This window comes from Dermochelys coriacea, chromosome 14 (genome assembly GCF_009764565.3).
Source record: "Dermochelys coriacea isolate rDerCor1 chromosome 14, rDerCor1.pri.v4, whole genome shotgun sequence".
Taxonomy (NCBI): domain Eukaryota; kingdom Metazoa; phylum Chordata; order Testudines; family Dermochelyidae; genus Dermochelys; species Dermochelys coriacea.
Genome location: NC_050081.1, coordinates 17,930,503 through 17,942,822, shown reverse-complemented (window position 1 = coordinate 17,942,822; position 12,320 = coordinate 17,930,503). Strand labels below are relative to the sequence as shown.

General features: G+C 46.9%; 1 protein-coding gene across 7 annotated transcripts in view; it reads right to left on the bottom strand.

Moving 5' to 3' along the window:
• Nucleotides 1–5,917: 5,917 nt before the first annotated feature.
• Nucleotides 5,918–12,320, bottom strand: part of SEC14L1 (SEC14 like lipid binding 1) — a 127,158-nt gene continuing 120,755 nt past the window's right edge. For all 7 annotated transcript variants that reach the window (XM_043497623.1, XM_043497622.1, XM_043497627.1 and 4 more), the window contains one exon: nt 5,918–5,975. In XM_043497623.1, the coding sequence (XP_043353558.1) occupies nt 5,933–5,975 (43 nt within the window). In that variant the 3' untranslated portion in view covers nt 5,918–5,932. The remainder of the gene's footprint in view (nt 5,976–12,320) is intronic.

The window sequence follows — 12,320 nt, the reverse complement described above, 5'->3', positions numbered from 1 at the left end:
AGAATGGGATCCACAATAATGAATAACTTACTGGTTTGAGCACTCACCTGGTATGTGGCAGACCCAGTTTCAAATCACTGATTCGAATCAGACAGACCAGCGATTTGACCCCATCCTAGGTGAGTGCTGTAACCACTGGGCTCTTGGTTATTTTGGGATGGATCTCTCCCTTTTGCATGGTGTTTCACAAAACAGTTTGAAAGGTCTAGTTTTTATTCAGATGCAGAACAAACAAATGTTGAAACCTCTGATTTTTTTTAATGAAACAGAAATCTTGTTCTCCAGCCAGCCCCAGCTCTTTCCAAATGGAAAACACAACATTTAGACTAGAGCTTGCAAGGCACTACAGAAATGCCTATCATTACATCACGCTTTTAGAGTGGAGGTAGCCTCGGGGAGATAGCCTCTCATGTCACTTGTAGCACACAACTAGAAATGCAAAGTACAATGTTAGTCTTGCTCCAGCTTCCTTGTCCTGAGCTGCTGCTGTTCTGTAATATATTCCAGGGCCAACTCTTTTGCAGCCTCACTTAAACTCATAAACAGCTGTTGATAAATACCACTGTTGCTAATGCAGAGCAATTAACATTCAGGTCTGCTTTCCTCTAATGCAAATTTTTATAGCTTCTTTTCAGATGATACAAGCTCCAACTCTGCTTCCAAGGCAGCAGCAAGGGCTCTCCACGGAAAGCCTTCCTCTTTGATACTGAGTTATTGGCCAAGCACAAGCTCTTTGCACATTGCCATAGCAACTAGCAAATGCAGGTAGGCACTAGGATGAAAACGGGGGCAATCCTCCATGAATGACCAGTTTCTGTCTAGGTTGCTTTAGCATGATACCATCTCCTCTTCTCCACTGCCTGGCATCTTATGTCATTTTACCCTGCTGTTAGTAGGAATTAGCCATTCGTTTATGCAAGTTGGTAGCGTTTACACGCAGTTTTCACTGGCTACTTAAGTTGCAAGTCAGTAGCTAGGGCCCTGGACTAGGTACTGGGGAAACCTGGGTTCTATTCTTGGCTGTGCCACTGACTCACTTGGTGACCTTGGGCAAGTCACTTCCCTGCTTTGCCCCTTAGTTTCTCCAACTGCATAACTGGGATAAATGTATTAACTACAGCTGGTGGGAAAATGAGATTGAGAGGGTTCTACAGAACATTTAGATTGTTCACCTAAAACTGTTTTCGGTTTTCAGTTTTCCATTCTTGTAGGTCAATGGCGACAAGGGCGCGAGGGTCTGCCTGCATGGAGCACATTGTGGAGCTGAGGCCTTAGATTATAAGCTTCTCAAGGTAGGGACTCCATCTTCATGAGAGTTCAGCCAGCACATGGCATGATGGAGCTCTGATTTGGATTTGGGTCTCTAGGTGCTGCTGTGCTATAGATGTTTAATAATCAATCAAATGATCTATCAAACTGTGGAGCTGTCTCCCACAGGAACTGGTGGAAACCTCATAGTTCCAGCTGTTTTAGAACTAGACTGGACAAATGAAGAGAGCACAGCATGGAGAATGATCCAGTGTTGGTCTCAGGGCTAGGGTGCAGGCTAGATGCTCTACAGCTCTCCTCTCCCCTCTTCCTCTCTCACTAATAACTTTAGACTATAGCGAACTCTAAACTCCATCCACCTTTTGTATGTGATTCACCTGCTTTTAAAACAGCCCTCTCCAAAAAGACACTACTCTCCAAGGGCACGATGCTTCAAGAGCAAGTCACAACTCCACTGGAGATTGTAATATGAAGTGCCCTTTTGCATCACACTAGACAAAGCAATGGGGATGGGCAGGCCTCCCAGGCTGCCTATGCAGTGTATTTGTTTCAGTCACCTGGGAGCCTAGCTCACTTGCTGCTTTATCATCTCCAGAAGTATGTAACTCTCCCAGCTCTGTCAAAGCCAGGAGCATAGGTGACATGTTGCACTGGCCGTCAATATGAGGCACTTCACTTTTATGAGCTGGTTATCCCCAGCCCTCTGGAGAGAGAGAGAGAGAGAGAGAGAGAGAGAGAGAGAGAGAGAGACTGCTTTGGGCAGTGGGATAACTGCAGTGGTAATGGCTCATTCCATAATGAACATTTTGGGATGGGGAAATGAGGGTTTGATGGGCGGAGGACACCCATAGCTGGGTTAGGAAGAGGGTAACAGAGAGCACTGGGACAAGGACGAAACCTGTGGCTAATTAGAAAACGGGCAATAAAAGGCACAGGCTTAAGTCAAGGGAGGCCTGGATTTCCCTGCAGCCTGTGTACCTCAGGCTACTGAGCCCTGAGGCCTAGAGTCAGCAATAGAGGCCACTTGACCCTCTGTAGGAGATAACTAGAAAAGGGACCAAGTGCCCTAATTAGCCCCAAATGAAAACGGTGCCTCTTTTGCTTTCCCTGGAACAAAAGGCAAGGGGGTTAAGTTTTTCTTTTCTCTTCCAAAGATGACAAGGTTGCTTTTATTGTAACAGCCAATATTCTCTCCTCTTGTGACAAGCAGGGGACTCTCTGTGCACAGGGTGGGGGGACCACAGATGCTGTTGATGGCACCTGTTCACTAGGGCTGTCAGCTTATTACCAACTCCTCTCATGTAGGCTGTCTCAGAGCAGTCAGAAGGTAACCACTGACTTTTGATTACTACTGACCTCAGCTGGATTTGAACCCTAACCTAGAAGGGTTGCAATTACCGATGCCTGGAGCCATGCAGTCTCCTAGGAGAGACACTAGCTTCATTTGTTCTTGTCCATCTGATCCTTACTGATCAGGGTTCTTTGCCTGAAACAAAAACACTTTGCATGAAGTTAGAATCAGGGTGTGACTCTTTGACAGACATGCAATGGGCTGGGGCGTTTAGCATCCAAGGTGATCGGGTGCACAGTGTCTAGCCTGGAAGAATCATTGCCGATGCTGAATGAGTGCCAGCTCTATTTACTGCATATGCTCCGCAGTTGTAAGGTGTTTCAGCTGTGTCACTGTAACCCATAGCTGGTGTCATGCCTATACCTGATCCACAGAAGATATGAGTCTGTTACTGCTGGGAGCTAGTAGGTTGAGTCTGTTTTCATTGCAGAGTTAACTTGAGTTATCTACACTCAAATTACTGCTCTGGATTTAGCTGAGCTTGAGTGAGGCTATGTCTACACTTAAACGGCTGTGCCACCGTAGTGCTTCAGTGTTGTCACTCACTACAGTGACAGGAGAGGTTCTCCCGTTAGCGTAGGTAATACACCTCCCCAAGAATCAGTACAGTAGTTAGGCTGATGGAAGAATTCTTCCATCGACCTAGCGCTGTCTACATGGGGGGCTAGATCAGTTTAACCATGTCACTCAGCCGGGTGGATTTTTCACACTCCTGAGCGATGTAGCTGGGTTGATCTAACTTTTTAGTGTAGATCTGGCCTGTGTGTGTCCATATGGCAAAATGATACCTGAGCTGCTGTGTCAGCACTGGCTCTATGCTCACTTGTGTGTGGGCCTAAGATTTCTGGGAGGCAAAACCAATGGTTCTTTGCACTACAGTAAGCTGGGCCTCTCTATGAATTCTTTCCCATTGTTCATCTTTTCTGAGCCCATGGTGGAATGGTGGGGAAGCATTGGAAGACTAATGGCACTTGAAAGAAGCTAGGTTTCTAATGAGTTGTACTCACTACAGCTGCAGCCTATGTCCCCAGTGGGCCAGCCAACTTCTGTTAAACACACCATTACACTGGACTTATTGGGTTTTGTGTGTGGATGGGACTTGAGTTCTGGGCAACACTTGAGTTACAACTCAAGTTAACTTAGTGCTTTAGCTCAAGCTGTAGCATCTTATGCTATTGCTTTGAAGATCCTGATTTCAGTCTCAAGTGATCACTAAGACAATCGTCAATATAGCATTATGAGAACCAGAATGTTTCAACCCTTTAATTAGAAGCTTCCACTTGCTTCTATCATATTGTGTATCTGGTTGATATTTTCACTGGTAATTTAGTAACTATCCAGTCAGAAGGGAAAATGACTTGGTGATGGGGCTTTTCATCACGAAGTTGGAGGCAGGAAACTGGGAGCCAGAGCACCTGGGTTCTGTTGCTCAGATCTGCCACTGAACTACTTGTTACCGTGTATTGCATAACTTGCAGCATGAATTGAGGTGATGGGCATTAACAGAGGTCTAACAACTAGACCGCAATGTCTATGTTATCGATGCTGTGAATTCGTAGAAGACTCTAGCCACAGACTGTGGCTGACTTCTTTAGTCCGCTTTGAAAAACCTCAGCCTTGGGTTCCAGGATTCAAAACCCTTGTAGAATTTCTCTTATGCTCACAGGGGAATGAGGAGCTGGGGTGTGTCTGAGCAAGGAGCATCTTGGGAGTGTGGGGGGGAACATAATAAAAGTTCTAAAATTTGAAACCTGCCCTATCTCTTCTATCCTGTCTTTGCTGTCACTGTAGGACACAGGGAGAAGGCTACTTTATGATCCGGACAGTGGGTATAGGATTCCAAGAGGGTATTGTTGTGACTTGGAAACTTTAATGATTATTTTTATTGTTTGTATTACCATAGCACCTAGGAGCCCTTGTCACAGACTAGGATCTCATTTTGCTAGGCGCTGTACAAATACAGAACAAAGATCCCTGCCTAAAAAAATTATAAGCTAAGTATAAGGTAAGAGACAATAAATGGACAGATGGTGGAGTACAAGGAAACAATGAGACATTATTGATCAGCATGACAGGCAATGGTTCTTGAGTTCGACCCTGTACACCAATCTTCTTTCCACTGCTTATGCAATTTGCCCCCTCCCCTCAGGGGTTTTCAGGCTCTGATTGCAGACAGCAGTTGCCATATAGTCTGATCGCTGATGGCTGTTTAAAATCTGGGGTCTCTGGGGCAGAATGAAGGGAAAGTGTTGCCATTGTGTGTTATGCAATTATTACAGTCTCACCCATCAGAGACGACCTGGGCCTTATCACTAACACACACACACAGACACACACACGCACAATTGATTTTTTTCTAATCCTTTCCTTTTGTGCCCATTATCTTGTTTAAATATTGTTGTTCTTTTTCCTTTCCTGGAAACCACCAGGGCTCTGATAGCCCCTTGGGTGATTGCATAAAGGATTCTTGGCTCCTAGCTCTGTGCAGTATTCTTGCAAGGACAGGGAAAGCAGAATGTCTATGTGTTACTTGCTTGTGTGTTCATGTTGTGGTGTTCCTTCTTACCTCAATTCAGACCCCGCTGGCGATATTGGCCACTCCCTTGTTCTGCAATGGCTAGAGGATCAGCCGTAATGTGTTTAATTAAAAGCTGCCTTACCAGTGCTGCAGTACCAGATGTTAAGTGTTCAGTTCATGGTGCTTTAACCTAACCAAAATGAGTGTCCACACAGCATTTAACACTAAATGGATCTAAAAACTAATTTAAGTTAAACTGGTGCAACGTGTGTATGTAGACACAGCCTTTGGGTGTCATTTTCTTGGAGGGGCAGCAGATTTTGTCAGCATTTGGTTATTGATTGGTTCAATTTGGCAAAAACAGGACAGCTCTGGAAATCTGTCTGTCCTGCTGCTGCTTTGAATGTTTCTAATTCTTACAAACCACCCTGTGTTCCTAGGATCCTCATTTGGTTTAAGGGTGAGGCAAAGTAGCTATCAATGCATTGTCGGTGAGCTTGCACAGAACCAGGCGAGGTTTGTTTCTGCTCAGTTATGGTAGGGATGCATTTGGCCTGTTCTGTCCTGGCACACCGAGAATGGCTGCTGTCTCTTTTTGTCCTGCCAGCTGCACTTGATGCTCCATGGACATTCAGCTCCCTTCTCTTCACCCTCCAACCACAGAACGTGGGCTCCAGGGTTTGGGCTCAGAGCCGGCTCCCCAGACAGGGCTCTGCTCAGCTTCAATTAAGCTGTGCGCCTGTGGGCAGAATGTGTCACACTGAAGCTGCTTTCCACTGCTTTGATTTCAGCATTCAAGGTACAGGCCTGTGCTGTAGACCAGGAAGGAGGAAGGCTCTGAAACACACACAATGAAAGACATTCATTGTCTTTCTGCTTTGTTTTTCCTGTGGTGTGTGTTTGCTACGGGGAAGCCCCAGACATCGGGGATCAAAGTCTCGGATCCCCTGCTATAATAATTTGAAAGTTTGAGGGGTTGTTTTCTGTATATTCACAGGCAAAGTTGACTGATGCACCCATAGCCTCATACAATTGCAGTGAAGCATAGATGTTCACCTGCTAGCAAATACACTATGATAGTGTGGGCAACTGGCCAAACGGACTTTGAACAGAAATAGCAGGGAGCAGGGCAGGGGCGGATGGGGTGCATCCTAATTGTATCCGGCATCAGTGGGAGATTCACTTTAAACAGCCCCTGGCATTACATACCTGGCCTACAGACCACAGCTACAGCAATAAGAAAAGGAGTACTTGTGGCACCTTAGAGACTAACAAATTTATTTGAGCATAAGCTTTCGTGAACTACAGCTCACTTCATCCGATGAAGTGAGCTGTAGCTCATGAAAGCTTATGCTCAAATAAATTTGTTAGTCTCTATGGTGCCACAAGTACTCCTTTTCTTATTGCGAATACAGACTAACACGGCTGCTACTCTGAAACCTGTCAGCTACAGCAATGTCATTCTTCTCTTTCCATGGAGTGAGTCAGGCACCCCAGGACTCTGCCAAGCAAAATTGTATTTACATTGGTATCAGACTGCAGATCAGAAATTGATGTAGCCAAGCACAACACAGCCAGGGGAGGGGCAGCAGCCTTAATTGGCTCCTCATCAATTGCCCTGCACTTGAAGCTGTTTTTGAGAGTTGTCAAGTATCAGGGGGTAGCCGTGTTAGTCTGGATCCACAAAAACAACTAGGAGTCCGGTGGCACCTTAAAGACTAACAGATTTATTTGTTTTTTTACGAAAGCTTATGCCCAAATAAATCTGTTAGTCTTTAAGGGGCCACTGGACTCCTTGTTTTTGTTTTTGAGAGCACTCTGATGGCCGTTGGCAGGATGCACATCGGCAGGATGAACCCAGGGCTGCAGCACAGATCAGCTGTTAGCCTGTGGCTGCAGTCTGTCTACGATAGCATGCTCTGCCAGGCACACTTGTGCTTTGTGAGCATCCCTGACCCTCCAGGGAATCTAGTTTACATACACACACACACACACACACACACACACACACACACACACACACACCTCCCCCATAGAGGGCCCCTTCTCAGGGCAGGATTTATAATGAAGACTGATTGATTGCTGTGGAGAGCCACGGAGGTTACTGAAGATGGAATAAGCTGTCTCCCTGGAGGAGGACTGGGACAATAGATTTAGTAAGTCTTAATACTGCAAAGCTAAATTAATTTCTGGAGCGGTTTAAACAAAAGTGTGTGGATCTCAAGCAAATCTTCATCAGGGGCGAGAAGGGGAACTGAGCAGAAGGATCTTCCAGGAGCTGCCTGGTTCAGAAGGGCAGGGGATGGATGAGGTACATGTTGGTGACTTGGAAGGCTGGTCTGTTGAGGGGATTGGCTCTTGCTTTAAATACATTTATATAGTAATATATAAATTCTCACAGTGCCAAGAGCGAGCCTTGGAGAAGGGAGCCCTCTATTTATCCCCAGAAGAGGCACAGCATAGGTGCTGGCCATAGGAACATCCCGCTCTCAGCCCTACCCCTGGTTTAGAAGTGGTGCCTCCAGAGGCCAGAGTTGAGTTTATTTTCCAGGCCCATTCAGGCTCTGGCCCCTCTGCTGAGCCTGCTGGGAAGGGAGGACAGTTTGGCGATTTTCTGTGGTGTGAAGAGAAATGCCTCCCTTTTTAATGAAATGCCGCGGAGCCAGGGCCAGCTTAGTCTGTACTTTACGTGAGCTGTGAATTACCTGCATATAGCCTCTTTGTGCATGCCGTAACAAAGATAACTCCTGCAGTTTTAAACATGTCACCCTCACCCACCTCACTAATCCCGATGAGGCATGCACAGAGGGCCCTGGAGCGGAGTGTAGACCTGGTGAAACACTGAGGCTATGTCTCCACTGTGCCACAGTGCAGACTACAGGGGTGTGAATTGCAGAAAGCACCAAAAGGTTGTGCTTTAATTGTCCTGTGTGGATGCTGCTGACATGGACTAAAAGGTACTTAGTTTGGGTTAGCACTATGTTCTTTAAACAGGACTACATTAATGCGAACTAGGTACCTTTTAGCTCATGCTGGCAGCATCCACATACCACAGTTACACCGCAACATTTTAGTGTGCTCTAAATTCACACCCCCTAGGCTGCACTGAGACGAAGTGTAGACAAGCTCTGACTGATTTGTGTCCTCTAGAACAGCGGTTCTCAAACTGAGGTCTGCGGATCCAGGGGTCCGCGAGTCATGTGCGGGGCTGCTGTTCAGCCACGCACAGGAAGTGCTGGGAGGGAGCAGGAGGAGCGGGGATGGGGTGAGCTCAGGGGAGAGGGTGGAAAGAGGCAGGGGGGTGGAGTGGCAGCGGGAAGAGGTGGGGTGAGGTGGGGCCTTGGGGACAGGGCTGCCAACAGTCTAATCACACAAACCCAAACACCCTTGCCCTGCCCTCACTCTTTCTCCCAGGCCCGGCTCATTGCATCCCTCCTCCCTCCATCACTCGCTCTCTCCCACTCTCTTTCACTGGGCTGGGGCAGGGGGTTGGGGTGTGGGAGGGGGTGAGGGCGATGGTCGGGTGGCGCTTACCTCAGCGCAGCAGGGCTAAGGCAGGCTCCCTGCTGGCCCTGGCCCCGTGCTACTCCCGGAAGCAACTGGCACATCCCTGCGGCTCCTGTGGGGTAGGCAGGTGGCTCTGCGCTCTGCTCCTGCCTGCAGGCACCACCCACGCAGCTCCTATTGGCCTCAGTTCCTGGCCAATGGGAGCTGTGAAGTCAATGCTCGGGGTGGGGGCAGCGAGCAGAGACCCTCTACCACCCCCAGGGGCCAGAGGGACATGCCGGCTGCTTCTGGGAGCAGCGTGGGGCCAGGGCCAGGGCCAGGGCAGGCAGGGAGCCTGACTCAGCTCCACTGCGCCGCCAGACTTTTAGCACCTAAAATCTCCCGTTTTGGCTTCAGTAGCCTCCAGGAGATACAGCCTGATTCTGGGAGACTCCCGGTGAAATCGGGAGGGTTGGCAACCCTACATTGGGGAAAGGGGTGGAGTGAGTGTGGGGGCTGGGGCTGAGTGGGGGTCTGCAGCTTGCGGGTCTGCGAAAAATTTTAAATCAAAATGGTGGGGGTCCTCAGGTTGTTTAAAGTTTGAGAACTGCTGCTCTAGAAAATCAGCTTACCTTTTCAACTCTTATTCCAGTCCTGCCCCTTTCCACAGGATACTGCCAGCTGTGACTGATAATGCCAGTCAGCCTGTATGGTCCCTGTAGGAATGGATGCAATGGGATGGAAAGAAACACAAGAAACCAACTCCTCAACAAAATAAGAAGAGGAAGGGCTACAAAACAACAAGGATCACCTAGTTTAGGGAGAACAAAGAATGCAAAAACAGGACCTGAAGTGCAGGTCCTGGGGCAAAATGAAGGAACCAGAGGGGAACATTAAGCAGAAAACCTTGACAACTCCCATTGTTCCATGAGAGACAGTGGGCAGCCAGACAGTCAGGAAGCTCTGTGAAGGTTATGCAGAATGGCCAGTAACTTAGCAAGGCAGCCCTGCCTCTAATACCTAGAATGCTAGCTCCATCTAGTGTGTGCTTCGAACACCCGCCAATTGTCATGAGAATCCATGCACCCAGTTTCCTGCTCACTATGCTATTTGTAACTCAATTTACGTCACTGGAGTTATTCCTGACTTATAATCCCCAGTGTAAGCAGAAGAGAAACAGGTCCTAGTTCTTCTCCCCTAGATCTCAATTCTGTCAGCTAGGCTCTATTTTTCTGCTGGTAGTATTCATTATCATTCTATATCCTGTGTCTTTGGAGGGGAAAACATGGTGTTCAAGAAATGAAGCTGGTTCTAAGGACCAACCTGAAATATATGAGAAGACCCATAACACTTCCTGTTGCAGTCATTGCCTCTCGCATTTTCCTGTGGATGAAAAGTTTAGAGTGGAATTTTGCTACTGACATGTCTGCCTAAAGCCCCAGTGCAGCAGACGTCCTGCTATGCTATGGCTTCTTCCGTGCTGGGGAAGGAACACGGTCATGTTTTCAGGCTTTGAAGAGCTGGCTGCCATTTCTCAGCATGTCCAAACCAGGAGGTTTAATGCAGGCCACTCATCTGACAGGTGCCCTACTGTACTAAGGAGGGCAATTTCATTGCTTACTCTGGGAGTAGTAGGGTTGTTGCCATCTCTTGTGATCTTAGAGTCTCAAAATGGTTTCCTAAAGCCCCAGCTCCTGGAGCCGTGTGAATATGTGAGAATCTCAGTTTTCATTAAAAATAAAATAAAATAGAAGGAAGCTTCTATCCCTTGGGTTGCAGAGAGAAGTTTGGAAATGGAACCCAAGGGCACCCCAAAGACTCACAAGCCAGAAGATAGAGAGAACCCAGAATGTATTATTTTTTAAAAGCTCATGATTTTGGGGAGTCTGGCTAATTCCTGAATGCTTGGAAATATCAACTTTGCTTTGCCCACTCTTGAACTGAGGAAAAAGCAGGACTGGCAAACTGTTCTCATGCTGTCAAGCACAGTTCAGCATTGGCTGGCTGGTGCCAGAATAGACTAATGAGTGATTTCCAAAGGTGTAACAGTACCTAACTGCTCAGGCCCTAACTCCCATTGACCCTCAGTAGGAGTTGGGTGCCTAAATTCCCTTTGTGCCTTTGAAAAATCTTCCCCAGGTGTCCCAAATAGGGTTCTCCATCTCTAGCTGCAGCTTTTGAGAGACTCCTTCACCAGTGGACCCTTGGGGTCAGATGGAGTGAAGCTGCACTTGAATACACCAGCTCTGGAGTTAATGGAGTGCTGCTCCATCCCTCGCAGCTCTGAAACCCCTCCTTTTCCATAAATTAAACCCGGGTCTTGCTAGAACAACTTTACACTCCCTGCTTCAACTGCCTTCCCTTGTAATTTATGGCCTGCTCTAGCTCCCACTGAGGTTATTAGCAAAACTCCCATTGACTTCACTACAAGGCAGTCCAGGCCTACATCCCCTATGTTTATTCTGAGAAGCAGTTGACTCTTGTTTTTGTCCTCCCTTAGGTAGGGCCTTGGTTTGCTGATGTCCTTGCCAGCGTACACAATATCCCCTTCTCCACTTCATTGACTCCTTTCATGACATGCAAACATCTGTGAGGGTACCTCAAAGTTAGGGGCATGGGCAGGGACTGGGTGTTGTGTGTTTCAGGGCTCAGTTTAACACTTCAAGGAGATATTGACAAGATGTGATCAAGCCGTAGGGCTTCGGATGGTGAAAATAACATAAGAAAATCACATTGCTTGGTACTTTGGCCCCATCAATGGCTCCTTGAGGCATTAAAAGCACCCAGGATAAAACTAAATCCAAGCAAACTATGAGAATTGGGTTTACATCATATTCCCCAAGTATTCTTGAATCTGGGCTCCTGCTGGAAATGAATGCTTAGTTGCATGGTCTCCATGTTTCCTGTGGGATTCAGCTGACGTTCTCATATCCTTTCCTCCTAATTTAGGTCCTACTTCAGCTAGGCAATTAAGCGTATACTTAAAGTTAAACACTTGCTTTCTCGGAGTCAAGAGGGTTTAAGCATATATTTAAAGATAAGTGCCTGCTTACGTGCTTTGCTGAACCAGGGCCTTAGATTCTTCAGACCTTTTTCTCATCTTTATGTTGTTCCCTTCCCAAATCAGCTATCACCTGCTTGTTGTATGGTAATTGATATAGCAGCAAATGTTCCCAACCCAGGTCTAACAAGTGTTTTGTATACAGAGGAAGGATTATCCAATGGTTAGAGCATTAGCTGAGGATTGGGGAGACCTGGGTTCACGTCCATTTTCTGCCACAGACTTCCTGTGTGACTTTAAGCAAATCACTTACCCTCTCTGTGCTTCGATTACCCCTTAAAATATGAATAATAGCACTTCCCTGCCTTGTGGGGTGTTGCGAAGATAAACACATTGCTCAGATACTAAGGCAATGGGGACTATACAAGTACCTGAGATATTTGTGTACAATAAGAAGGCGGCTTGTCTTGTTTCAGATATTTCCTTTGTCCTCCTTGAAGAAAAGGAGTACTTGTGGCACCTTAGAGACTAACAAATTTATTTGAGCATAAGCTTTCGTGAGCTACAGCTCACTTCATCGGATCACGAAAGCTTATGCTCAAATAAATTTTAGTCTCTAAGGTGCCACAAGTACTCTTTTTCTTTTTGCGAATACAGACTAACACGGCTGCTACTCTGAAACCTGTCCTCCTTGA